General features: G+C 55.9%; 1 protein-coding gene across 2 annotated transcripts in view; it reads right to left on the minus strand.

Moving 5' to 3' along the window:
- Positions 1 to 23617, minus strand: part of PHF21B (PHD finger protein 21B) — an 88796-nt gene that overhangs the window by 3042 nt on the left and 62137 nt on the right. For both annotated transcript variants that reach the window (XM_078076726.1, XM_078076727.1), the window contains exons 3-11: positions 19310 to 19402; positions 16529 to 16879; positions 14193 to 14333; positions 6781 to 6832; positions 5536 to 5612; positions 4798 to 4852; positions 4046 to 4068; positions 1811 to 1969; positions 306 to 381 (exon numbers count right to left, since the gene is read on the minus strand). In XM_078076726.1, coding sequence (XP_077932852.1) covers positions 306 to 381; positions 1811 to 1969; positions 4046 to 4068; positions 4798 to 4852; positions 5536 to 5612; positions 6781 to 6832; positions 14193 to 14333; positions 16529 to 16879; positions 19310 to 19402 — 1027 coding nt within the window. The remainder of the gene's footprint in view (positions 1 to 305; positions 382 to 1810; positions 1970 to 4045; positions 4069 to 4797; positions 4853 to 5535; positions 5613 to 6780; positions 6833 to 14192; positions 14334 to 16528; positions 16880 to 19309; positions 19403 to 23617) is intronic.

A 23617-nucleotide genomic window follows, 5' to 3' on the forward strand; every position in this document is an offset into this window, starting at 1 on the left:
AAGGTGAGCAAAAAGCCTGGGCCGTGCGCGAGCGGGAAAAGCAGAAAGAACCCGAGGTCTACGCCTCTAGGCCATTCGGGCCACATCCTCCTGCAGAAGCCATTGGCCCTGGCCGCATACACAGGGGCTGGAAATGCCATCCCCCCACAGTAACTGCCCTGCGCACAGGACCAGTCCCAGTGTCCCTCTTTGCAGAGCTCTGGCTGGGAACAGCTTCAGATGGGCCCAGAGTGAGTCCCGAGGACGGGGGTGGGGATGGAAAGAAGGGAGGAGGTGCCCTTCTCCACTCCCCGAGGCTGTCTTACCCGTCTTGTGGGTGACGTAGGAGTGCACAATGGCCAGCATCCCGGTCCAGGGCACGCCATCGTCTTTCTTTAAGGCCTAGAGGGCAGACGGGTCGATGAGCAAGCGGACAGGCCAGAACATGCCACGGCCTGGCCGTGCAACCCTGGACAGGGCGGGGGGCGGCAGACACAAGCTTTCTGAGCGGTAGGTCCCTCAACTGTGATGGGATGGGGGCTGCCCCTGGCTCACGGTCTGGCTCACAGAGCTCCTTGAGAGCAGGAACTGCTTCTTGCCAGGGCCCCACTCGGTGCTGGTGTGGAGGAGGCCCCAATTCTTGACTGAATGCATCCATGAATGACCACCTACCTTCTTTACTTGTCCTGGGGACCCGAGAGCAGCTCCACCGAGGGCCCAGGGAGCCCCACCATCATGCTGAACTCAGGAAGACAATCCTGTGCCCTCTCTGTCTTCCCTCGAAGAGCTGTGAGCCTCAGGCAGTCACAGCTGGTGGCCCCCACAGGAGACCGTGACATAGGGCCCCCTGTACCCACCCTCTCCCTAGGTCCCCAGGATGACACGAACCCACGAGAATCAGTGTTTTCTGAAATAAAGATGATTCCCCTATGATTTTACAAGTAACACATATGCATTATATAGAAAAACATCCTTCACAAAAAAGCACTGTTACTTCCCATGTGATTCTAACATTTGGAAGTATGTCCTCCACGGTTTTTATTCTACCTGCAGCTTTTCTCAGGGGCTGATGATTAAACCATACAGCCACTATAAAGCCTGGTGTTTTCTTTTTTAAAAACTTAATTCCACATAGAGAACAAGCCCTAAAGAATCACAAACTCTTTGTAAAGATCATTTTCAATGACCACATAACATCACCTTGCGTGCACATGCCGGAATTTATCTCACTGCCTCCTATGCTGCAAGGTAGCTCTATCTCTTCCTTTATAAATACGGGGCGAGGGGCTTCTTCGTGCACAGAACTGTATCGGTATTTGGATTCTTTCCTGAGACCACATTCCCCAAAGCTAGATTCTGCATTAAAAAGATATATACATTTTTAAGGCTCTTGATAAGACTCTGCAATGCGGAGAGTGTCTGCCTCCCCGCATCATCACCAGAAGGGAGTGTTACTGTTTTTTCGAACCTGCTAGGTTTTCATTTGTGTGGCGGCAAGGAGAAGGAACGTGTTAGCTAGCACTGTGTTTGCGGTTTGCATTGCTAGTCCTGGTCTCCCCAGGGGGAATCTGGAGTTCAGAGGGGGAGTCACTGGGTCAGGTAGCTGCACGGGGACACCTCTGCTCAGTCGTCACCAGTGGGCCTCCACGGGCAGTGTCTGAGATCTCAGGCCACTATGGGGGTGCTCCTGGCATCTAGTGGGCAGAGGCTGGGGCGCTGCTGAGACCCTACAGTGCATGGGCCCAGCCCAGCAGATTATCCAGCCTCAGGTGCTGTGCCGGGGGAGGGTCCTTCGGTGCAGGGAGAGAGTCGGCAGCACAGCGTCCCATACCTTCTGCTGGCACTTGGGGCACCGCCACATGCCCTTGGGCGCCGTCTTGAGGGGCGGGTCCAGGCAGCTGAGGTGGTAGGCCCCCGGGCAGGTGCCGCAAGGCTGCAGGTTGGCCCCTCGCTTGCAGGCAGCGCAGTGCTCGGCGTGGGTGACCTCACTCTGGAAGAGAAGGAAGGACGGGAGGCGGGTCAGCGGGGCTGGGACGGAGCTGGGGGCCCCCGGGCAGCTGCCGTCCTGAACTGCTTGTGACCCACTGTTTCTCAGCAGCTCCGAGAGAGAGAGGGACAAGCCTTGGAACCGGGAGGACGAGCAGCTGCCTGTCACGTGGACTCTAGGGCACCACCTGGGCCACGTTTACTAGGGACACGGCCACCGAGTCAGAGTCAGGCGGGGTGTGGCCCCGGCACCCTGATTCATCCCGGCTGAGACCTGGACACCAGGTGTGGGTAGCGGGGCAGGCAGTCCTGCTGTGGCTTAGGAAACCGTCCCCCTGGGCCCCCAATGTCCCACAGACCAATATCCTGGGGGGAGGGCAGGCAAGTGCTCACAAAGCCTCCCCCGTGCGTTCTTCGCGCGTGGCCTCGGGAGGTGCGCAGCCACGGTTCTCCCCAGTGCTCCTGACAACACCTCGGTCTAATCTGGCCTCTCCCAACATCCCGGGTGGGTTCCTGTGCTCTTCTGTTTCCACATCTGTAACGTGGGCTAGTGACACCTGCCCCACAGGATGCTGGGAGGGCTCAACAGAACGCGGCGCACAAAACACAACCCATGTAGGAGCCTGGTAAGGGGCGGCTTCCTCTTTCCCTGGGATAAAGGAACTTCAAATGTCCCTTCCAGAGTCACCCCCATTTGGTGGTTCAGCCTCTGCTTACACAGCTGTGGGGACAGGGAGCTCACTACCTGCCCAGCCAGCCTGCTGCTCTGTGGACAGCCCTGGCAGAGAGAGGAGCCTTTCACAACCCCACGCCTCCCGTGACCTGCAAAGTCGGAACGGTTTTCCACCACCCGCTAGAAAATCTTCTCCACGCGCGGGACGTCTGTTCTCCACCCACGTGGCAGCAGCCTTCTGACTTCGTGGCTGTGAAGGACCAGAGGGCTCTCATCTGGAACGGCCCACGCCACGAGGACCCTGGGCCCCAGGCTGCCCGACGGAGGGGGCAGCAGACAGAGATGAGGCCTCAGAGACGCGCTGTCACCTCTCATCTCAGTGCAGGAGCTCAGGGAAGGCGAGCCACGCGCCCGGGATGGCTCAGTGAGCTGCAGCTGGACGCGGGACCAGCAGCGGGGTCTCCCGCCTCGAAGCCACGGCCCCCCAGGACTGGGGCCTGCGGGAGCGGAGCTCAGGCTCCAGGCACGTCCTGTGTCCGCGCTGCTTGGACAAGCCACCAGCACCCGTCTGTGACACTACACGGTTCTGGCGGCAAAAAGCCCGGTATCACCCGAGGGCAGACCTGTCACCTGCTGCTTAGTGGCCCGACTGTTACAGGCACGTAGGGGCGACAAATTCTCCTAGCATTAGATCCAAAACTTAGTTAAAAAAGGAGGTCACAGGGCGCCTGGGTGGCTCAGTCGGCTGAACACCTGCCTTCGGCTCAGGTCATGATCTCAGGGTCCTGGGATCGAGCCCCGCATCGGGCTCCCTGTTCAGTGCTGAGTCTGCTTCTCCCTCTCCCTCTGCCACTCCCCCTGCTTGTGCTCTCTCTCTCTCTCTCAAATAAATAAAATCTTAAAAAAAACCACAAGGTCACGACCAGCTTGTGTCCTGGGAAGCAGGGACGCACTGTGTGCTCGGGGAATTGGGGTCTCACAAGATCACAGAAAGGGGAGTCCTGAGGGGTGAGACCCTGGGGATTACCGGGTCTAGACCCTCGCAAGGCGGGCAACGGGGACCTGAGAGAGGCAGCTCCCCCTGGGGTCACACAGAGGGCCGAGCAGAGCCCCGTAGAGCCCGGCCGGCAGCCAGCGTCAGCTGCCTGCACCTGGGCCTTCTTGGCTCCCAGGGTCCCTGCGTCCTCAGCCGTGGGTGGAGAGAGCTCGTGTTTGAGCAGCCTGTGGGCTGACCCTGTGGGGACGCCCGACTCTGCCAGGCAGGCTGGACAACGGCCTGGCTGGGGTTGCAAAGCTCTCGGTATCGAGCACGGAGCCCGAAGGCCCTCCGCTCCCTCGCTCGCCCCTGCCTGGAGCGCCCACGCCTGCACCCGCCCCGCCCAGGTGTGCCGGCGAGGGGACACCTACCTTCCAGCAGGGGTCCTCATTGGCTAGCACGGGGAAGAAGGGCGGAGAACATGTTAGTGGGCGTTGAGGAACACCAATCAGGACCGGAGGCCACGAGGCCCGTGGGGCAGGGGTTCCCACCCCAGGGCAGGACGGGAGCATCACGGGCCCCGGGACACTGTGTTCTCACCCGGGGCACGGCGGAAGCAAGGGTCTCTGCCCTGGTCGGGGCCGGGACCCACCATGGGGCGGGCAGCGGGCTGCCCTGCGGGGGAGCCAGCATTCCAGGGACCTCTCAGAGTGACTTATTTTCAATTGTGGTTTTTGGGTTTTTTGTTTTTTTGTTTGTCCATAACCCACTCTCCTTCCAGTAAGTGATGCCAAACCACACATTTAATGATCACAAAACATGGTTTTCCTTTTAGTCGCTGGCTCAGAGCAGTCCGCAGATGACACCGTCCGAGGGAACACGCGAGCATTTACCACGGGCCGTCACATCCAGGCCTCGCGTCATCGTCCCGGCTCGGAGCCCCGGTTCTGACACCGGTCAGAGGGCAGCAGGCTCCGCCAGCCCACCTCCTCCCCAGAGAGGATATCGGGGCGAAGGAGGCCGTGGTGTGGAGGGCCCGGGAGCCGGAGTGCACCATCCACCAGAAAGCAGCTCTGTCCCGCTGTGGACGGGCCGGGCCAGCCCCACGCAGGCCAAGAGCGGAGGGCCACCCACGCCGACTCGGCCTCAGGCCCCAGGGCAGCCACGGCCCGCGGGCACCTACCTCTCGCTGTGAGGAACAGGGGGGTGTTGAGATAGTTGGACGCCAGCCGTTTCCTCTGCAGGGGACCGAAAACAAAACAAAAGCAGCTCATGTGGAGCCCTCCTCGGTGACACTGCTCCTGCCCGGGACGCACCCGGGACAGGCACCCCACCCAGGGCTCCGGAGGTCGCAACGGGGACGGACGCGCAGGGCAGAGGAGCGGCCGGTGAGTCAGCAAAGGCGCTGCCCTGAGGGAAGCACGGCCTCCACCCCTGAGCGAGCTCAGGAAATCAAGGAGGAAGGGAGGGGTATAAAGATGGACCCTTCGGGGGCGCCTGGGTGGCTCAGTTGGTTAAGCGACTGCCTTCGGCTCAGGTCATGATCCTGGAGTCCCTGGATCGAGTCCCGCATCGGGCTCCCTGCTCGGCAGGGAGTCTGCTTCTCCCTCTGACCCTCCTCCCTCTCATGTACTCGCTCTCTCTCATTCTCTCTGTCTCAAATAAATAAATAAAATCTTTAAAAAAAAAAAAAACAAAAAAGATGGACCCTTCGGGAGTGTTCTCTGAGCAGGGGCTGGGGGTATAAGCAGAGGGCAGGGGCGGCCAATGACATTCTGATCTCCTGCGTCTGTTTCTCAACTGACTCTGAACTCAGGAGGGGAAGAAGGACATCATTTATTGTCGTGCCCTGAACCCTAATGCCCAGAGGGGCAGGGGAGGGAGGCAGCCGCAGGGTAGGTGCGCAAGGGCGGGGCCTCACCTCCGTCTCCAGGAGGCCACTGTACGCAGGATTAGCTGTGCTTCTTCTCTTCCGCTCTTGGCGTTTGCTCTGGATTTCTGGAAAGGCACAGACACAGCCGTTACTGGATCCTTCCTGGCCTGGGAACCCCGAACTCTTCCTCTGCAAGCCCCGGGCGTCCCTGTCGCCTCCTGCCCTACGGCTTCTGTCTGCCCAGCATCCCCGCCCCAGAGTGGCCCCCCGAATTGCTCCCTCCGAGGCAGATGGATGGGCTGGCTTCGGGCTGGAGAGTGGCAGGTACCCGCTCTCAGCACGGGGTCCCCCATGTGCCATGATCCACCCCAGGGACGTGTCTCGTGGGATGTCCGCCGGCCAGATACTGGCCCGGCCCAGCTGCACAGTGAGGCTCAGGGCTCCCACAGGAACCCATCCACCTGCCGCTCAGGTAGGCTCTGCCCACATGAAGCGTCCAGCACGAATCCTTCTGGGGCCCCCAGTGTGGTGTGCTTCACATAGTGACAGTGACCACCCCACAGGAATGGTCCCCGCCTTTCCTTCCTTCTGTTTTGCCTGCCGGGTGGAACCTGGGACCTGTTTCTCTGAAAACAGCTGTTTTTGACATTTTTTCCTAACTTGTCTTTTGGACCCCCAATTTTTCCTTTTAAATCTTTGCAGTATCATTCATGTGTTTCCCGTAAGGCACCCCAGACCCTCTGTGGAAGACAGGGTCCAAATACATAAATATTTAGGGTATCAGGGTTAGAGAATTTTTACAAGGAGGGCTATTTATAAAAATCCTAACAGTCACGAGAGTATCAGGAAAGCTTTTTCATCCCAGTCCTCATGACAACGCTGCAAAATTTCACGGTGCAGTCTTCCTCGTGTTACAGAAGAGGAGACTGAGGTTCAGAGTGGAGGGAGCTTGCCCAAGGTCACCCAGCAGACCTTCGGACATGACCGGGAGGGCCCAAGCCTGAGTGGTTAGCAAGTGGCAGGACTGGGCAGTCTGGCTCCGGCAGCCACTCCCCTGGGCTGCGTTCAACGTGGGAGCAGGGGGCCCACACGATTCTTTTGCCAAAACGAGGAAGTGGGTCTGTGCAGACTGCCATGGGGCCAGGAAGAGCAGTGAGGCTTTCCTGGTCTTTGTGCTGACAAGCCTCGGCACTTGGGACAGACCTCCGAGAAGGCGGTTCACTCGTGTGCGGCCCTCCCACCAGCCAGCACCCCATGGCCACCACCCCAGCCTGCCACCATGCAGGTCCTTACCTTCCAAGTGTTCCGTTGTGACCAGGCCTAGAGCTACCATGAAGGCGATTTTCTGAGGGGAGGAAACAGAGAAGCGTTAACACAGCCTTCCCCGTTCGTTGACTCAGTAAACATTGGCTGAGCACCGCCGTGACGGGCCTGGCTTCTCTGTTTTGGGTTTCCCTCGTTTTTACCTACTGTCCGTTCTCTGTCCCAGGACCCCATCCAGGATCCCACACTGCATCTAGTTGTTGTGTCTCCTTAGCTCCTCTGGGCTGTGCCAGATTCTCAGGCTTTCCTTGTTGATGGTGACCTTGACCATTTATTTGGAGCTTGGGCTGGTCAGGCAGGACGCCCTTCAGTTGGGACTGGTCTGACAGTTTTCTCATGATTAGACTGGGTTATGGACTTGGGGGCGGGAGACTACAGAGGTGAGGTGCCCTTCCCGTATCCGGGGTACGTGTTATCAGCGCGACTTCTCACTTGGCTGCTGCCCTCGATCACCTGGCTGGGGCGCCGCCAGGCTCAGCCTTCTCCACGGCAAAACCCCTCTCTTTCCGCCGTCCACACTGTCCTCGTCGGGAGGAAGTGGCTGTGCACCACTCACACTTCAGGAGGTGGGAATGATGCTTTTTTTGGCCATTTAAACGAAAAAAACTTGTATGTAGTAGAAATTACCAGTGTTCTCTTTCTCATTGTTTGGGTTTTTGAATCTTAGCTACAGACTCAAGTTATAAAGCAAGTTGCTTATGTTCAATTGTAGTACCTATAATTTCACTCTTTACATTTATTTTCTTCTTATTATTTTTAAGTAGACTCCACGCCCAACGTGGGGCTCAGACTCACGACCCTGAGACCTGGAGTCCCATGCACCACCGACTGAGCCCCTCACTGTTCACATTCAAATTTTGGGTCCATTTGGAATTTACCCTGGTGTAGATGGTGTGAAGGATGGATTCCTTTTATTTCGTATGGCTACTACTCGTTTGTTCCAATCCCACCTATTGAAAATTCCATCGTTCCACTTTTCACTGGTTTAAGGAGCCCCTTTAATCATATACTGAATGATCAGGGGTCTACGTGGTCTCTTTCTGTGCTTCCTATCCCGTTCCTCCAGCGTTTCCTTGGCTCTTCTTGCTTATGTTTTCACGTGAAACTTAGAAACCATGAAGGAGACTGAGGTCTATTTCCTGGGATGTAAAAGTTTCCTTTCCAGAACCATGGTGCGCCTCTCTGTTCTTCTGCCTTTAGGGGTTTCAAACTTCCCCTCCAGTGGGTATTGACTGTTAGTGTGCTTATCCTAGATTTTTATTTTTCTTTTAATTTTTTTTATAGCTTTTAAAAAAGATTTTATTTATTTATTTGACACAGAGAGACACAGTGAGAGAGGGAACACAAGCCGGGGGAGTGGGAGAGGGAGAAGCAGGCTTCCCGCGGAGCAGGGAGCCCGACGTGGGGCTCGATCCCAGGACCCTGGGACCATGACCTGAGCCGAAGGCAGATGTGCAACCAGCTGAGCCACCCAGGTGCCCTAGGTTTTTCTTTTCTTTTTTTTTTTTTAAAGAAAGGTAGAAAGAGATACCTCTAGAGAGAGAGGCAGAGGGAGAGAGAATCTCAAGCAGACTCCCTGCTGAGCACGGAGATGACACAGGGCTCGATCTCTTGACCCCAAGATCATGATCTGATGAAATCAAGAGTCTGGACACTCAACCAACTGAGCCACCCAGGTGCCCCTATTCCTAGATATTTAATCTGTTTGTTGCTACCGTAAGTAGGGCTATCTGTAAGGCTTCTAGCAGGATGCTCTGCGTTTCTGTGACGATTATCAATGGCTTGCATTCGTATTAACCCTGCCGTGCCAGATTCTGTCTGCAGTTTTGTTTTTATTTTTTAATTGATTCTCTTGGGTTTTCTACACCATTTCAAATAGTGACTGCCCACTGTTTCTTTGCATTTTTTTTTTTTACTTCTACGCTGTTAAAAATAGTTCTCCTCCTCAATCTGTCAGCTTTCTGTGATCTTCTTTCAGTCACTGAAAACCTCGGCTACTACAGAGAAGACTGGCCGAGAGCTCACGCTGCCTCCCACCTTCTCCCGCACTCTCCCTGCGGAGTTAGAGGTGAAGCCTTTGGATGTTGTTGGAGAACTTAGTATCTACGTTCTCAGCCGACGTGGGGGGGGAGCCAGGCCCACAGAGCCGCATTTCCAGAGTTCTTGGGCAGATTTAAACCCTCCTATGTGCAGCCTTTCAGTTTGAAGGCCAGCTGGGCTGGACATAAGATCCTCGGCTCCTCCCTTCTTTCCTCAGGATGGTGTAGATAATGCTCTACTGTATTCTGGACTTGAATCCTGCATGGAAAAGCCAGAAGCCGGCTGTTTTCCCTGCAGAGTGACGTGATCGCTTCTGCCTGGATGACTTCTGGATGCTTCTGTGCTGCGTTATGTGTCAGTATTGACCCTTCTCCCCTGGTGCACACGTTCATTTTCCCTGGTGCCCAGTACCGGGGACACAGTCCATTAACACGCACACAGTCTCCTTTGGTTTCAGTAAACTTTTCTCGAATCATATTCAAAAAATCAGGAAGCACAACCACACTATGAAAAGTGGGGCCCATTAATTCTATCCTGGAAGGTGTGTGCTCACACGAATGCAAGACTAACAAAATGGTTAACGTGGCCACAGAGGGGATTCTGGGGCCCGGCAGATTCGGCCGATAGCTGTCCAGGCTGCGGTTTGGGGCCACCTGGCTTCAGCGTTGTTTCTGAGCCCCAGGGCTGACTGCATGGTGGCAGGGACTCTGGGGGACCCCCCAGTACTGGTATCTGCCTCGCTGACCCCACCTGGAAAGACTAGGCTGAGCAAATACCAGCAACGTGGAGACCAAGCTCCCCCTTCCTGCCACCCCTTCTTCCACAGGAGATAACCTGAGCCCACATTCACTTGAGGACAAGAAATGGGACCCAACCACCTACACAGTAGAGTCAAACCCACATCGCCGCGGGCAATGCAAAGTATCACTTCCTCTACTTGGCTCCGTAATTCTGGGATCCGTTCCAGAAGCCTCAGCTTACACATCGGCTGTGTCCTCTTTGCTTGTCTTTGTCGGGATCACTCTTGACTATTTAAAAACTCATTCTTCCTTTTTTATTGTGTGTACTTTGCTCGCTCGCTCCCGCCTCCTCTGTGCCTGCGTCCCCTGTCCTCGGCTGTGTCTAGGGCCCCCTGAGCTCATCCACTTACAGATTTATTTCCGGGAATGATTCCAGCTCACGCTTCGTTCTCTCTGGTATGGTGGCCACTCAGCCATCTCCTCCCCTAAGCCTTGTAACTTCTTCCTTGGTGGTGACTATTTTACTGTTCTCTCTCTTTGAATTCATAGTAAGGTGTTGATTTTTTTTTTAATCTAATGAATATTATCTTCTGGTAAAAAAATGCTTCTCTTTTCCCTATTTTTCCTTAGGGTGGCTTTGCAATGATGTTATGCCCCATGCCTCCTTTTATTAAAGGTCACTGAAGGAGCTGAATGTCCCTGGACCAGCTCGGTGCAGAGGATGGTGGGAAGCGGTTCAAAAGCATCTGCCCAGTGAACTGACTCCATTCCATATAGATTATAAATTACTGCTTCTTTGTATCTCTGTGCTATATCCGTGGGTGTATTCTTTTTTTTTTTTTTTTTTTTTGGTGGCATGGGTAGAACAGAGGAAGAGGGAAAGAGAAAATCTTAAGCAGGCTCCACGCCCAGCGCACAGACTGATGTGGGACTCGATCTCATGACCCTCGGATCATGACCTGAGCTGTAATCGAGAGCTGGATGCTTAACCGAATGAGCCACCCAGGCGCCCCTGTGGTGGTGTATTCTAAAGCACTAATTATGCCTGTTCGTTCTGTCTAGTACCTTTTTAAATTTCAACCAATTACCATGTTTCTCATTCCCAGATTTTCAATTTTTATGTTCACCTGATCTTACTTTACTTTTCATATTTTTTACTTCCTTATTCCTTATTGAATTCAAGTGGATGTTATTCCTTTCTGAAAAAAACTTGCCTGATATCCCAAACGTACTTATGTGTCAGTCGTTGCTAGAGTATGCCACAAAATTAACTTCCTCTTGAATCAACTCAAGTTCCAGATGCTGACTCTGACTGCCATCCTTAGGGGTTGCTGCATGGATTCCGGAATTCTGTCCACAGGGTCATTTTGGGTACAACTCCTTTTTCTCTTTATTCTGCATTTTTATTTTCTCTGCCTCCTGCTCACACCTCCCTTTGGGCAGGACTGCCATCACCCTGGCCTTGCCCCCCACCCGGGGGCAGCTGTGGCCTCAAGCTCAGATTGGCGCCTTTCTTTCTTGGAGAACTTCTGGGACCTCTGGCCACGTGTGAGCCATGCCCTTCCTGGTCACCCTCACTCGACTCTGTCTCTGGAGCCCGGTGGCCTGGGCATTGGTCCTGCTCACTGCTTGTGTTTCTGGGACACAGCAATGCATAGCTGCATCTCTGTGGTCTCTTCCTGTCGCCAGCTAGACCCCAACACTTGACCTTGACTCCGCCTCCGTCTTAGATTCTTCCTGAAGCTCTTCTTTCGGACTTAGCACTTAACTCAGGCAAACGAAACCCGAAACCACCCCTCAGGGGATGGCCCCTGCCCAGACCACTCGGACCATCTGAACTAAACCTGGCTCGTGCTTGCACAGATGGGCCACGGAGCAACAGGACTCCGTTACAGAACTAAAATCATTACAGTGCTAAAATCTCTGCTCACGGAGGGACCTCACCTGCTTTTACATAACATACAATGTAGGCACAGGTGTGTTTCCCTAACGCGCATGCGCGACCTTATGCCCACCTCTACAGAGGATGACAAGGCTTCCCCATCTAAATATTCGTCCTAACCCTAATCAAAAGGTACCCATTCACCCCATCTTGGGGAGTCACAGCGTTGGGAGCGATTCCCTGTGATCTCCTTATTTGCCGCAAATAACGTTTACGTTGTGCGATCACTCCGCCTGGCGTATCTGACTCGCCAAGAAGCGAACTCACGTTCGTTCGGTTACGTTCCTACATTTTATCTGCTGTTCTTGTGCATTTGCAGCGGAGCGCTACATCAGAAGCCCGCCCAGGCCGCTCTTGATGGGTTTCAAGAAGGGGGGTGACTCGGTTATTTCTGAATTTTAGAAAGATCCTTCTAGCTGCCGGGAGAATACACAGGGGGGAACCCATCCAGGGGCAGGGAGGGATGGGGCAGGAATGGGGGCCGTGGTAACAGGGGTGGCGTGGAGGGAAGGAGCATCTGTGCGCACAAGTCTTGCCCAGGGAGGTGGCTGGGCCTGGGGTTGCAGTCAGCGCTCATACGCGGCTGGGACCCTTGCTCTGGATGCCCCCCTGCAAGGCACATGCTGGTCTCAGGGTGGCCAGGCTCAGTCAGATGCTGCCCGAGGCCAGGATAATGGGTGGCACAGAAAAGGCCACAGTTCTGTCCTAAAGAAGGCCACGAGCCTTCAAACAGGGAAGAGCGGGCAGAGCCTTGGAGTGGTCCCGGGGCGCTGGTAAACCGGAGGCTCCTTTCCACCACCAGGCTGGCCCGCCACGGGCAGCTTGAGCTGCCAGCTGCGGGTGCTCAGGGCTTGCTCGCACAGCCCCGGGAGCCACCGATTGTCACCAGCCACCCCAGGGCTCCAATGGGCTCATCTGATGAAGTTTCTGGGGCAGCTGCCGCTCTGGCCTCAAGTGCTCCTAACTCGGGCTCTTCGTGAGCACGTTCCAAAGGGCGCACAAAGCCCCGCGTCTGCACCGCGCAGTGCTCCCAGACCTCTTTAAAAAGAAAGTTTAATAAGGATTTTTACACCAGGACATGTTGTAATTACAAGTTCTATTTAAGTCATTACACGTATTTACACTAATTATGTAGTTAAACGTAATTATACTAATTGTATAAACGCACAATAACTGGCTATGATATACTTTGAGAGAACACAGAGAATCCACCCAGAAAACCCGCGAGGACGCGACGGGTGCAACGCAACCGCACGGGAGGACAGAGGGGTGCGTGTGGGAGCCTCAGGCTGCGAGCCGGCCCGGGGCTCACCGTGCACACAGCAGGGCTCCCACGGCACCAAGGAATGGAACTGAGCGCCTCTTGAAACAAACAGGGCCCGGGGCTACACACCAGACTTGGTTCCATCTCAGCCTCAGCGAGTAGTGGACTCTGACTCTCTGCAGGCTTTCTGGACACCTCAAAGCACAATCATCAAGTCACTCTCCTGCTCAAAGATATTCTGTGGTTCCCCACTGCCCAGGGAATAAAGGTCCACCTTGGCGGCCTGCATGCAGGTCCTCCAGGATGAGGCTCCAGCGTCCCTCTAACCCCGTGCTCGGAATTTCTCAGGCATCCATGCTGCCTGCGATCCAAGTAGACCAGCCGACTCTCCTGGGCCTGCCAAGTGCCTTCCCACCTTCCGTGCGTCGGTCCAGGCAGGGCCCTCTGCACCACACGCCATCCCACCCCACCCCCCCGCCTCTGCCCCTCTGTTGAAGCCCCACCTGCTCCCCCAGGCCCTGCTGATCCCACCCCTCCTCTGCAAAGCCTTCCCCAGTCCTTCTGCGTGCAAACATGCTCTCTCCTTCTCCCTGCACCTCCCACAGCTCTGGATTTGTAATTCTCTGCTGACGCTTGAGATTTTTTTAGCCGAAGTTGAAGTCTTAGTGGTTGTGCCAAGAGCAGTGGGGTCCCCTAGGGCTAGGACTCCATCTGCCCCAGCTCGGCGTCCCGACCCTCGGCACAGAGCCAACTCTAAGATATGTCTGATGAATAATGAATGGATGAAAGACTGACTTCTTTCGATACTGACAGCATGTTGATAAAAAGAATCCTAAGGAGCTCTAGGAGCCCCGAGGGGCCTCTTCTGCCCACCGAGGTGAGGTGGTCAGGGAAGGCTGCCTGGAGGAGAGGATGTCTGAAGTGAATCTTATAGGATGAATGAGAATTGGCAGCTGTGTGGGAAAAGGCCCAAAGTGTTGACTATGGCCCGGGATGGCAGAGGACGCAAGCAGTAACATAAGAGGGGTCACCTGCTGGGACCAGAAGTTAACAAAGAATGACTTTGCATTAGCTGCTGGCCTCTTACGCCCCCACAGAGCAGGTGGTTCTGTGTTAGCCACGGATTAGGATGGCACCATGAGGGGGATGGTGGGGGGTGGCACTAATGTGCAATTTCTGCAAGGTTCTACCCATCACCCTGCTAGAGCACTGGCCGCACGCGGTGCAAAGCCAGGCTCCCTGGTCCTAGAATCCGTGCTAACCCCTGCCCCACACCACCACGCCGTGGGCAAAGTAGACCAGGACGCGGCTCCCGGGCAAGTCCCCACCAGGAGCTTCCACTGCACAGGGTGGCTCCCCGCCTCCTACAGCGACCCCCAGAGCCCAGCCATCCTACCTCGGGGTTCTCCTGGCTCAGGGGCCGGTCCTCCTTCTTCTTTTTGGTCGCCTGAGCTCCCTGAGATGGTTCCTCCGTGGGCGGCCGCGACTCTGCCGTGCTCTCAGGCTGCGTCTGCACTTGAGGCTGGATGATGATGACCTGGAAGGTGTGGCAGAGGGGTGGGGGTGAGGGGTAGCAACTGCGGAGGGGGAGGGGAGCCAGGGGGGCCAGAGTGGCGAGGGGCCTGGGAAGTTGGGATTACAGAGGAACGAGGAAGCCTGCACCCAGCTCTCTGGTCCATGGGGCGCCTGCACCCAGGGTGTGCGCCTCCGGACAGCCCCTTATACCGTGAGGGCTGCCTGAGTACGAGCCTGGTTTAGGAACCAGAAGAGCCTGGGTTCAATCCTGTGCTACCACGTCACAGCTGGGTGGCCTCAGGGAGGTCACTTTGCCTCTCTGAGCCTCAGCTTCCTTGCAATCCTACCTCCAGGGAGGTGGTGAAGATTCCGGAAGCAAAGACTCAAAAGACATTGGTTTCTTTATCTCCAGCTCAAGTGCAGGGAAACTGAGGTCAAGAGGGCTCAGATTTGCCACCTGAGCTCATCAGGGGTTTGTCTGAGTGCACTGCCCAGCCTGTCCCCTCCCCAGCCTGTCCCTTGGGCCCCCAGGACACTATGTCCGAGGCTTTCAAACCTGGTCTGGGCAGGGTAGGGGTGGAGAAGGGGAAGGTGGGTTCTGGACCCTGCTCAGCAAGGCCCAGAGCGGCCCTACTTCAGCCAGCTGTCATCGGGGTTCACGGCTACCATTTGGTTTGATTGAAGGGTCTGAGGCTGAGAAGTCTGAAAGCAATTTACGAAGCCCAGCCCCTCCCTGGGTGGGAGTCCCCTCCATCTGTGGCTCAACTACTTTATTAATTTTTTGGATGGGATATTGGGAAAGAATCATTATCTTTCACAGATCCAGGGGAAGGAATTCACCAGGAGCAGTCAGCCAGGGTCTCGACCAAGCCAGGAATAACTTGAACTTGTATTTTTCCCCCTAAGAACGTGACTATCTTGTGAATTTGACGCTCCTAAACAGGAAGAAAAAATGCATGTTCTTCTGCTGGCTTAAGGGAGGGCTCTTTGTTCTCCTTTGTATCACAATTTTAAAACCCCAGAATTCTCTGGATGGAAAAAAAAATGCCCCTCTTTATATTCATGGGAAGAAAAACATTAAGATCCCCAGTAGAAAACAGGGCAAAAAACATTCTCAAACGAATCACACAGAAGGAGACAGAATTCTTGAAAAGTATGGGGGAAACATTCAAGCTTCATAATAACCAAAGGAATTCAACTTTCAACAGCGAGCATCTGTTTGTACCGATTAAATGAGCAAAAAGTGTTTAAAATGACAGTACTGAATGCTGGTGAGCTTGCAGTGAAAAGGGTACACACATCCCACAAAGGCATCCCACAAACACCTGCGAAGCACCGCCTGGGGACCGGGTGTGGTCCTGAGGAACACGTCTCCCCATCCGACCACATCCTGTGATGACTGAGCATCCCCGGGGCTCCCGTCCACGGGTGGGAGGGCCCAGAAGCATAACGCTCCCAGACATATGCTATGTGCAGTAAAATCCAGGTGCACGAAAGTGGAGCACCAGTTTTCAGGCTGGAAATTAGGAGGGACGCTGGCCCCAGATAAGAGCGGGGCAGCCTGGCAGGCCCCAAACTGGGCACAGAGGAAAGGAGGCTGAAGAGATGAAGCGGTACCTTTCACGCAGCCCTGCAGCCCCAAAGGCCTCAAACCTCCCAATCCCCAAGGGGCTCGGAGGGGGACAGGGAGAGGACCTCAGTTTCAGTTTTAAATCTCGGCAAGAAATCACAGATTTTCCATTCTGGCACCAGGCATCCCCCAAAGTCCTCAACCACCCAACTATACCAGCCAGAGACCGACCACCAGGACGGGCCTCTTCTGGGAATTCATCCGGCCACACATCTTACTGGTTAATTCATGATTCCAAAGAGGGAAGTAATTCACTCATTGACCACTCATTCTTTGTCCACCGATATCAATCCATCCAGCCATGTGTTCGCTCAATCGCACACCCATCCATCCGCACCGCGTCATTCACGCGCTGAGCCATTCACTTCCCCTCCCGCTCACACCGCCAGCCCTCCTACCGTGGGGTCGCTCGCTCGCGGGGTCACTCCTCCGCAGCCCACCCCCTCCAGCGCGGACGCACTCACGTGACCGCTCATCCACGCCTCGCTTCGCACCCCACTCATTCGAGGGGCTCCTGGGTCCTCCCGCCAACCACCCACCCGCTCTGCTCGGGCTACCGCCTCCAGCGTGAGCGGGCGCACACCCACCTTCTTGTCGGCACTGATGAGGAGGGGCTGGACCTTGACGCTGTCGCTGACCACAGACACGGCAGTGCTGGGGGCCACGGCGGCGGCATTGCTGGGGGCGGTGGTGAGGATGGCGTAGGCCACCCCGGCACTGCTCAGGGGAGAGGCGATGGCGGCGGGCTCAGCGAGGGCCTGGGGCTGGCTGCCGGGAGCTGGCGCATGGCTCACGGTGTTGTTGGCGGTGGGGAGGGCTGGGCTGGGGTTCTTGATACTGACCACGGTGGCCTTCTGGAAGGTCGGGGGCTGCTTGGGCGGCCGGTCCCGGCCCGGGGCGATGGGGAGGCTGTCTGGAATCAGAGTCTTTGGCCTAACCTGGGGAGGGAGGGACAGGTGCATGGTCAGACAGATGCCCGAGCAGGTGGATGGGCGGCCCTGAACACAGCGGGGACTGGAGCACTGACGTGGCCGGGCTCTGAGACCTCCCATGTTAGACGTGAGGGGACAGCAGTGGAGAGGCCCTGGGGCTCAACTCTGGGCCCGAGCCCCTTCCAGCCGAACTCAGATAAGACGGTGAAGAACAGGGAAGGAGGGGTGGGAGAGCGGCACGTGGACCAGTGAGGTCCCTCTGACGTCAGAAGTCCGCAGAGCGCTGTCGCTGGGGCAGGGACCGGGAGGGCCGTGGGGGCTCCTGGCCCCGCTCAGTCGGCTTCCTGACCTGGAGGGGGCTGCCGCTGCGCTCCCCGTGAAAGCCACCGTGCTGTAAGCAGGAGATGGCGCACGTCACCCCTGAGAGGCCCACACGCAGGGAGTTAAGGCAGGCGCAGGTGGCTAGGGCTCCGGACGGCTCGTCTGCGGCCCATCCTGCCCCTCCGGGGCCCGTGCGGTCTCGGGCACGCACCTCATCTGGGCGCTGGGGGCGGGGAGAACGCACAAAGTGATGCGTGCATCCCATCTGTCAGCTGGCCCCAGCATCCCAGCATTCCTGCAACCAGAAATGAGCCTCACGCCAACCCCGCGAGACCTGCGCTGGCGCCACCTTCTTAGGGACGAGGAGGCAGAAGAGGACGCGCCCTCTCTTACCTTATTTGAGCCCCACTGTGACTGCATTGTGAAGTAGGTATTTGGCCTATTCTACAGATGAGCAAATCGAGGTCTGGAGAGGAAGGGACTTAGCCCAGGAGAAAAACGACGCACCAGACGTCACTGTTGGGGGAGCGGAACTCGCACTCAGGACTTCCAGAAGCCTGCCTCGGTACCCAGCACCCCCACCATGGCCAGTGGCCCTCGCGGAGGGAGGGGCTCAGGGTGGCTCCCACGGGGCTCTGTGACCTCGCGTAGGTCACCTCAGTGCCGCGTGCCCCTCAGTCAAGCTGGTATCATGTCTGTCTTCTCCTCCCCAGCGTCTGCCGCGGAGCCGGCCTCAATTCTAGTGATTCTAGTGTCCTTCCCTGGGCCCCGCCAAGTGGGCCCTCCACCACGAGGGCCTCCCCCCATCAGGGGACCTGCCAAGTCGTATGATCTTGGCACGTGGGGTCAGGATCAGAGCCTGACACCAACACCAATACTGAACGTGGGAACCTCAGATGGCCACCAGCTTGGGGACTGCTGCGCTCTGCCTCTGCGGAGGACGGGTGGGGGCAGATGGGGCGAGTGGTGGTTAATGAGGATCCCCCGCTACGAGGTCAAGGGAAGCCGTTCTGTGCTGTCGGCAGCATCCCCCCCCCCCCGCCACCCCCGATCACTCTGGTTCACACTGGCCGGACAACACCATGTAAGCCCAGCTCTGCATGTGGGGGAGCCGTGCCCAGACCGCAGGGGCTGGGCTCTGAGCATGGGGGCCTCCAACCCAGAGAAAACCTATTCGGGGGACCCCAGAGCTCATGACTTTCAGCCGGTGCCACTTGGAGACGAGACGTGTGCAGACCCAGGCCGGGCCTCCTCCCACAGGGGCCTACAGAGCGCTGTCGCTGGGGCAGGGACCGGGAGGGCCGCGGGGGCTCCTGGCCTTCCCCACCCTCTACGCTCTCTCCTTTCTCCAGGCCTGTTGGGATTCAGCACAGGTGGGCGCTCAGGAAAGGTTGTCACCAGGACAAGAGCTGCCCTTCATCATCCTCGAGCGAGGGGCATCCGTCGGGCACTGTCCTCCCCCCGAGCCACCAGGGCATGCACAACCCTCACTCGAGGCTGAGCACTGGTTAACCACTCGCAGGCATGGACAAAAAGGCGCTGTGCCATCGGATCCAGCCTCGCGGCCACCAAGCACACACCCGCATCAGCCCCTCTGCAGGAGGGGAGCCTCGGTCAGGTTAAGAGGCCAGGGGAGTTGTCCGAAGTGCAGAGCCCAGTCAAGGATGCCGTGGACCGAAGCCAGGGCGCCTGGCTCAGCATCTTGCTGCCTCCCCGAATGAATCGTCTTATGCAGAGTTTCTCGCACTGTCTTGACCCACGGTTTAAAATCTTTATTACCTCATGACCCAGTCCAGAAACCAGCTATTCAAGAAACCACATTTAAGGTGCATCTTGATACTTTCTGTCCTACTCTAGTTCAGCTTCGTTTATTGCATTAAAGAAAAAAAAAAAAAAACCCTGGTCCAGACCCACTAAAATGATTTTGCAATTCCTCATCATAAAAACTGGGTCTTGTCGGAAAGTCTGCCTCCTCCCGACAGGCAGACGAGGCAGGAGGGGAAGGGGCATGCCCCAGCGGGTCCTTGCCCAGCGCAGTGCTGCCCTAAAACCTCAGTGCTTGAGGGGCTGGGGATGCCCAGACAGACCCCCCGGGGCCCACCACGGGCTGCTTACCTGAGGTAGCACCGTCACTCCTTGCCCGGCCAACCTCTGCAAGGAGCTGACCTGAGGACCCGTGACAGGCACTGCAGTGATGGCTCCCAAAGCCTGAAAGACAGGAGGGGGCGCTGAGCCGGGACCGGGGACACTGCGCTGAGGTCACCGGGGCCGCCCAGCAGGTGCGCGGCTCTCACCACCTGGCGGAGCAGGGGGACGGCAAACTTGGCTCTTCCCTTTCTCCATCAGGAGTTCACAACCACAAAAGTATGTTTTCATCACGCAAGACATTTTGGATACCAGAGAAAGAAACAGGATGGCATCGTCCAGAAGACAGTCCTCGGCTTCCTTTTTTACAAGTAAGGTTTTTTTATATTGATACCCATCTACTAAAAGCCAACAAAAATCAACATGAATCCATACTTTGCACAATTATTTTTATAAACAATAAAATGAATCCAAGACCTAAAGGTAAAGCCTAAAACTAGAAAACTAGGAAAAAACCACAGGAGAAAAATCTGTGGGACCCTTGGTTAGGCAAAGAGCCTTAGATATAACACCAAAACCTGATCCATAGAAGAACAGTTTAACATACTGGACTACAAAAGAATTTAAAAGCTCCTGAAGCTTAAGTGTGAACAGAGTGAAAAGCCCCAGACTGAGAACACACACTTGCAAGTCACCTCTCTGATAAAAGACTGGCATCTGGACTATATAGAAGAACTCTCAAAATGCCATCATCAGAGGGGCGCCTCGGTGGCTCAGTTGGTTAAGTGTCTGCCTTTGGCTCAGGTCATGGTCCCAGGATCCTGGGTTAGAGCCCCACATCTGGTTCTCTGCTCAGCGGGAGCCTGTTTCTCCCTCTCCCTCTGCCCGCCCCCCCCCCCCCCGCCCCCAAGCTTGTGCTCCCTCCCTCCCTCCCTCTCTCAAATGAATAAATTAAAAAAAAAAAAAAACCACAATCATCAGAGAACAATCCAATTAAATAAAGGAACATAAGATTTGAACAGATACTTCACGAAAGAAGATAGGCAAATGGCAAATAAGCACATGAAAAGATGCTAAGCAGCATTAGTTGTTAGGGAAATGCAAATTAAAACCACAATGAGCTACCAGGCCACTCGCCTACTGGATGGCTGCATTTGAAAAGATGGACCAAATCAGGAGCTGGTGATCCTATGGGGCAGCTCATCCACTGCTCCTGGGAACATAAAATGGGACAAGAACACTGCAAAACAGCTTGGCCCTTTCTCATAAAGTTCAACATACATTTAGTGCTATGGACTGAATGCTTATGTCCCCCCACCCCAATTCCTGTGTTGAAACTCTAAGGCCCAGGGTGACGGGGTGTGGACAAGGAGCCCTGACAGGTGATGGGTCATGGGGGCGTGTTTCCTCTCTCTCTCTGTCTCTCTCTCTCTGTCTCTCTCTCTCTCTCTCTCTCTCTCTCTCGCAGCAGGAGGATGGAGTAAGAATAAGAAGGTAACTGCTGTGCTCTCCTTCCTTGTGTCTCCCTAAAATCACATGTTGGGGGGCACCTGGGGGGCTCAGATGGTTAAGCGTCTGCCTTCCGCTCAGGTCATGATCCCAGGGTCCTGGGATAGAGCCCCACATAGGGCTCCTGGCTCAGCGAGAAGTCTGCTTCTCCCTCTCCCTCTCCCTCTCCCTCTGCTCATTCTCTCTCTCTCTCTGTATCTCTGCGTCTCAAATGAATAAATAAAATCTTAAAAAAAAAAAAAATCACATGTTGGAATCCAGGCTCTCGATGTGGGGGTGTTAGGAGTGTGGAGTCTTATGAATGGAATGGTATTAGTATCTTGTAAAAAAAGGCTCCAGAGGGACTACGAGCCCTGACCCCATGTGAGGATGCGGCGAGAAGTCCCCCAGCCGGAGAGGGCCCTCGTCTGTGCACAGCGGCGCAGTGATCTGGGCCTCGCAGCCTCCAGAACGGCGGGCAGTGAATGTCTGTGGGTGCTCTGCTGTCCCGACTCGCCCGGGAATGCCGGCCGCAGCTCTGCCCACAGCGGCCCGGCTCGGGAACAGGCCACGGCCGAATGGCCAGTGCTCTCTGCACCCAGTGGACTATCGCTCAGCGATCAAAAGGAAGGAGCAGCTGATACACGCAACCACAGGGAGGCACCTCGGAACGGTTTGGCTGAATGAAAGGAGCCAGGCACCAAAAATAAAAATAAATTTAAAAAAGAGAAGGAGGACATACTGTATGATGCCATTTCTATAAAATTCCAGAAACAGTAAACTCATCTCCAGGACCAGGAAACAGGTCAGAGGTTATGTGGAGATGAGGGGATGGGAGGAAGGGATGATGAAAGACACGGGGCACTTTGAAGGGGGAAGGATGTGTTCACCATCTTGATTCTGGTGCTGGTTTCGTCCGTCCCCGGAAGACACGGCGGAGGGTCCACGAACCACAGAGCTGCTACTCCTGATTGTGGGACGGGTCCTCCCGCCTCTCGAATTTGCCACCTGCCCCGCGTAGGTTCACGTCCTTAAGACAGCTGCCTGCCTCTCTGCGCAGAGCCAAATCCCCCACATTTAACTGGAAATCCACTGTGGACAATTGTCAGAACAGAGCTTTACGTGCAAAGCAGAGAGCATTAAAGACAGACGTGGTCCATTTGTGAGGAAGGTTCTCGATCCATCGCACCATCTTCCGTCTCTCGCCAGCACAGTTCGGTAAGCAGTGCTAGAAGAACATCCCAAGCACGCCCGATGCCCACATTTTAAAAGATTCTGCCGCACCTTCTGCAAGGGAATGAGTGTACAAGGTTCTGCCCTCCCCAGCCCAGGCCTGCAGGCAATCAGCAACACCATCGGATCCCTGCGCCGGCCCGGGCGGGGACAGGTGGGGGCAGGCACGGAGCCCCATCTGATTAACAAGCTTCCAGGGGATTCTGCCAACCTGGAGACCACAGGCTGAGAGGAAGCCGGCCTGTCCCTTCGCAGGTTCTGCATCAGAGACCCACATGGGCGCTTGATGTCACCAATGAGTGAAGCTGTGTGGTCCCCGGACTGCAGGGATTCCTGCGTAGATGGGGGCCGGCCAGAAGATCCTAGGGCCGCAGAAACACATGCCCAACACCTATGGGAGCCAGAGAACAGGCGTCAACCGACTTTCCCTGGGAATTCCCTGCTGGCTTAGATGCCCCCATACAAGCCCTCCGGATGCCGCCAGCCTGTGGGGAGGGGCTGGGCAGCCCTTCCAGATGAGGGGTGTGCACCCCCTGCGTGTGCATCCAGTCTTCGTGCGTCTTTGAGCCCATCAGTGGTGTGAGGGCTGCCGTGTGTGTCCACTTTGGGGGTGTTCCTATGCACCAGCCATTCGTTTCTCTGGGTGTCCACTTTGGTGCATGTGTCTCTGTTCTGGGCACTTTCCTGATTCTCTGTCCATGTGCCTTGTGGGCTCGAAGCCTTCATTCCTGGTCGGCACTTGGCTCTCTCTCATGCGTTGTCGGACTTCCGTCCATGTGCCTTAGGAATTTACTGTCCGGGAGGGGAAGGGCGGGGACCCAGAGAGACTCAGGTGGATGGAAGCTGCTGGAGGCAGAGACCCTGGGGTCGGGGCGGGTGGGGGTGGGGAGGGAAGGACAGGGGGAGCTTCGCTGACCTCATTCTCCACACTCAGTTACCAAGAAAGAGACACAACGTGCCACAGGGCAGTGACCGGACGCCTGCAGGCCGCCCACAGAACAAACAGCATTCACCTGCTTACGCCATCAGCGAGAACACTCCAATAGTCAGGGGCGCCTGACCGTGCTACGGTGTGTCGGGATCCCTCTGTGCCAGGGCATCGGGAGGAGCCCCGAAGACAGGATGGCTCCTGGGTCAAAGTCCGAAGTCCTGGGCTTTTAGGAGGAGTCTGCTGCCAATGGGGCTGCCAAGCTGGGCCCCCCACCTCCCGCTTCCGGGGACGGTGGGTTTCGTCCCAGGACACCCGCGTCACCTGCCACCACCGCCCACTCCCCATCTGCGCGAGGCAGGCTTCGGGGGCCCCTCCAAGCCCCAGCTACTTGCTTCTCTCTGAGGCCTGCCCCCAGAGTGTGTGCTTCCACGTCCTTATAAAGCTTTAATTAACAAGCTGAAAAGGCATTTTATTTGGCAGGGGCTGACCTTCCTGCTCCGTGTCAGAATTTATTGATACCAGCAGAGAATCATCTTGGTGGCTCCTTCACGAGGACCACGTAGTTTATAGCCACACTTTCGTCAAGATAAATGAGCTCCTTATGACTACGCTTACAGCTCTAAGCAGCTTAATAGGAAGAAAAAGGGTCATAAAAGTCAAAGATAACTTCAAATTTTTCCTGCATC

This window comes from Halichoerus grypus, chromosome 6 (assembly GCF_964656455.1).
Source record: "Halichoerus grypus chromosome 6, mHalGry1.hap1.1, whole genome shotgun sequence".
Taxonomy (NCBI): domain Eukaryota; kingdom Metazoa; phylum Chordata; class Mammalia; order Carnivora; family Phocidae; genus Halichoerus; species Halichoerus grypus.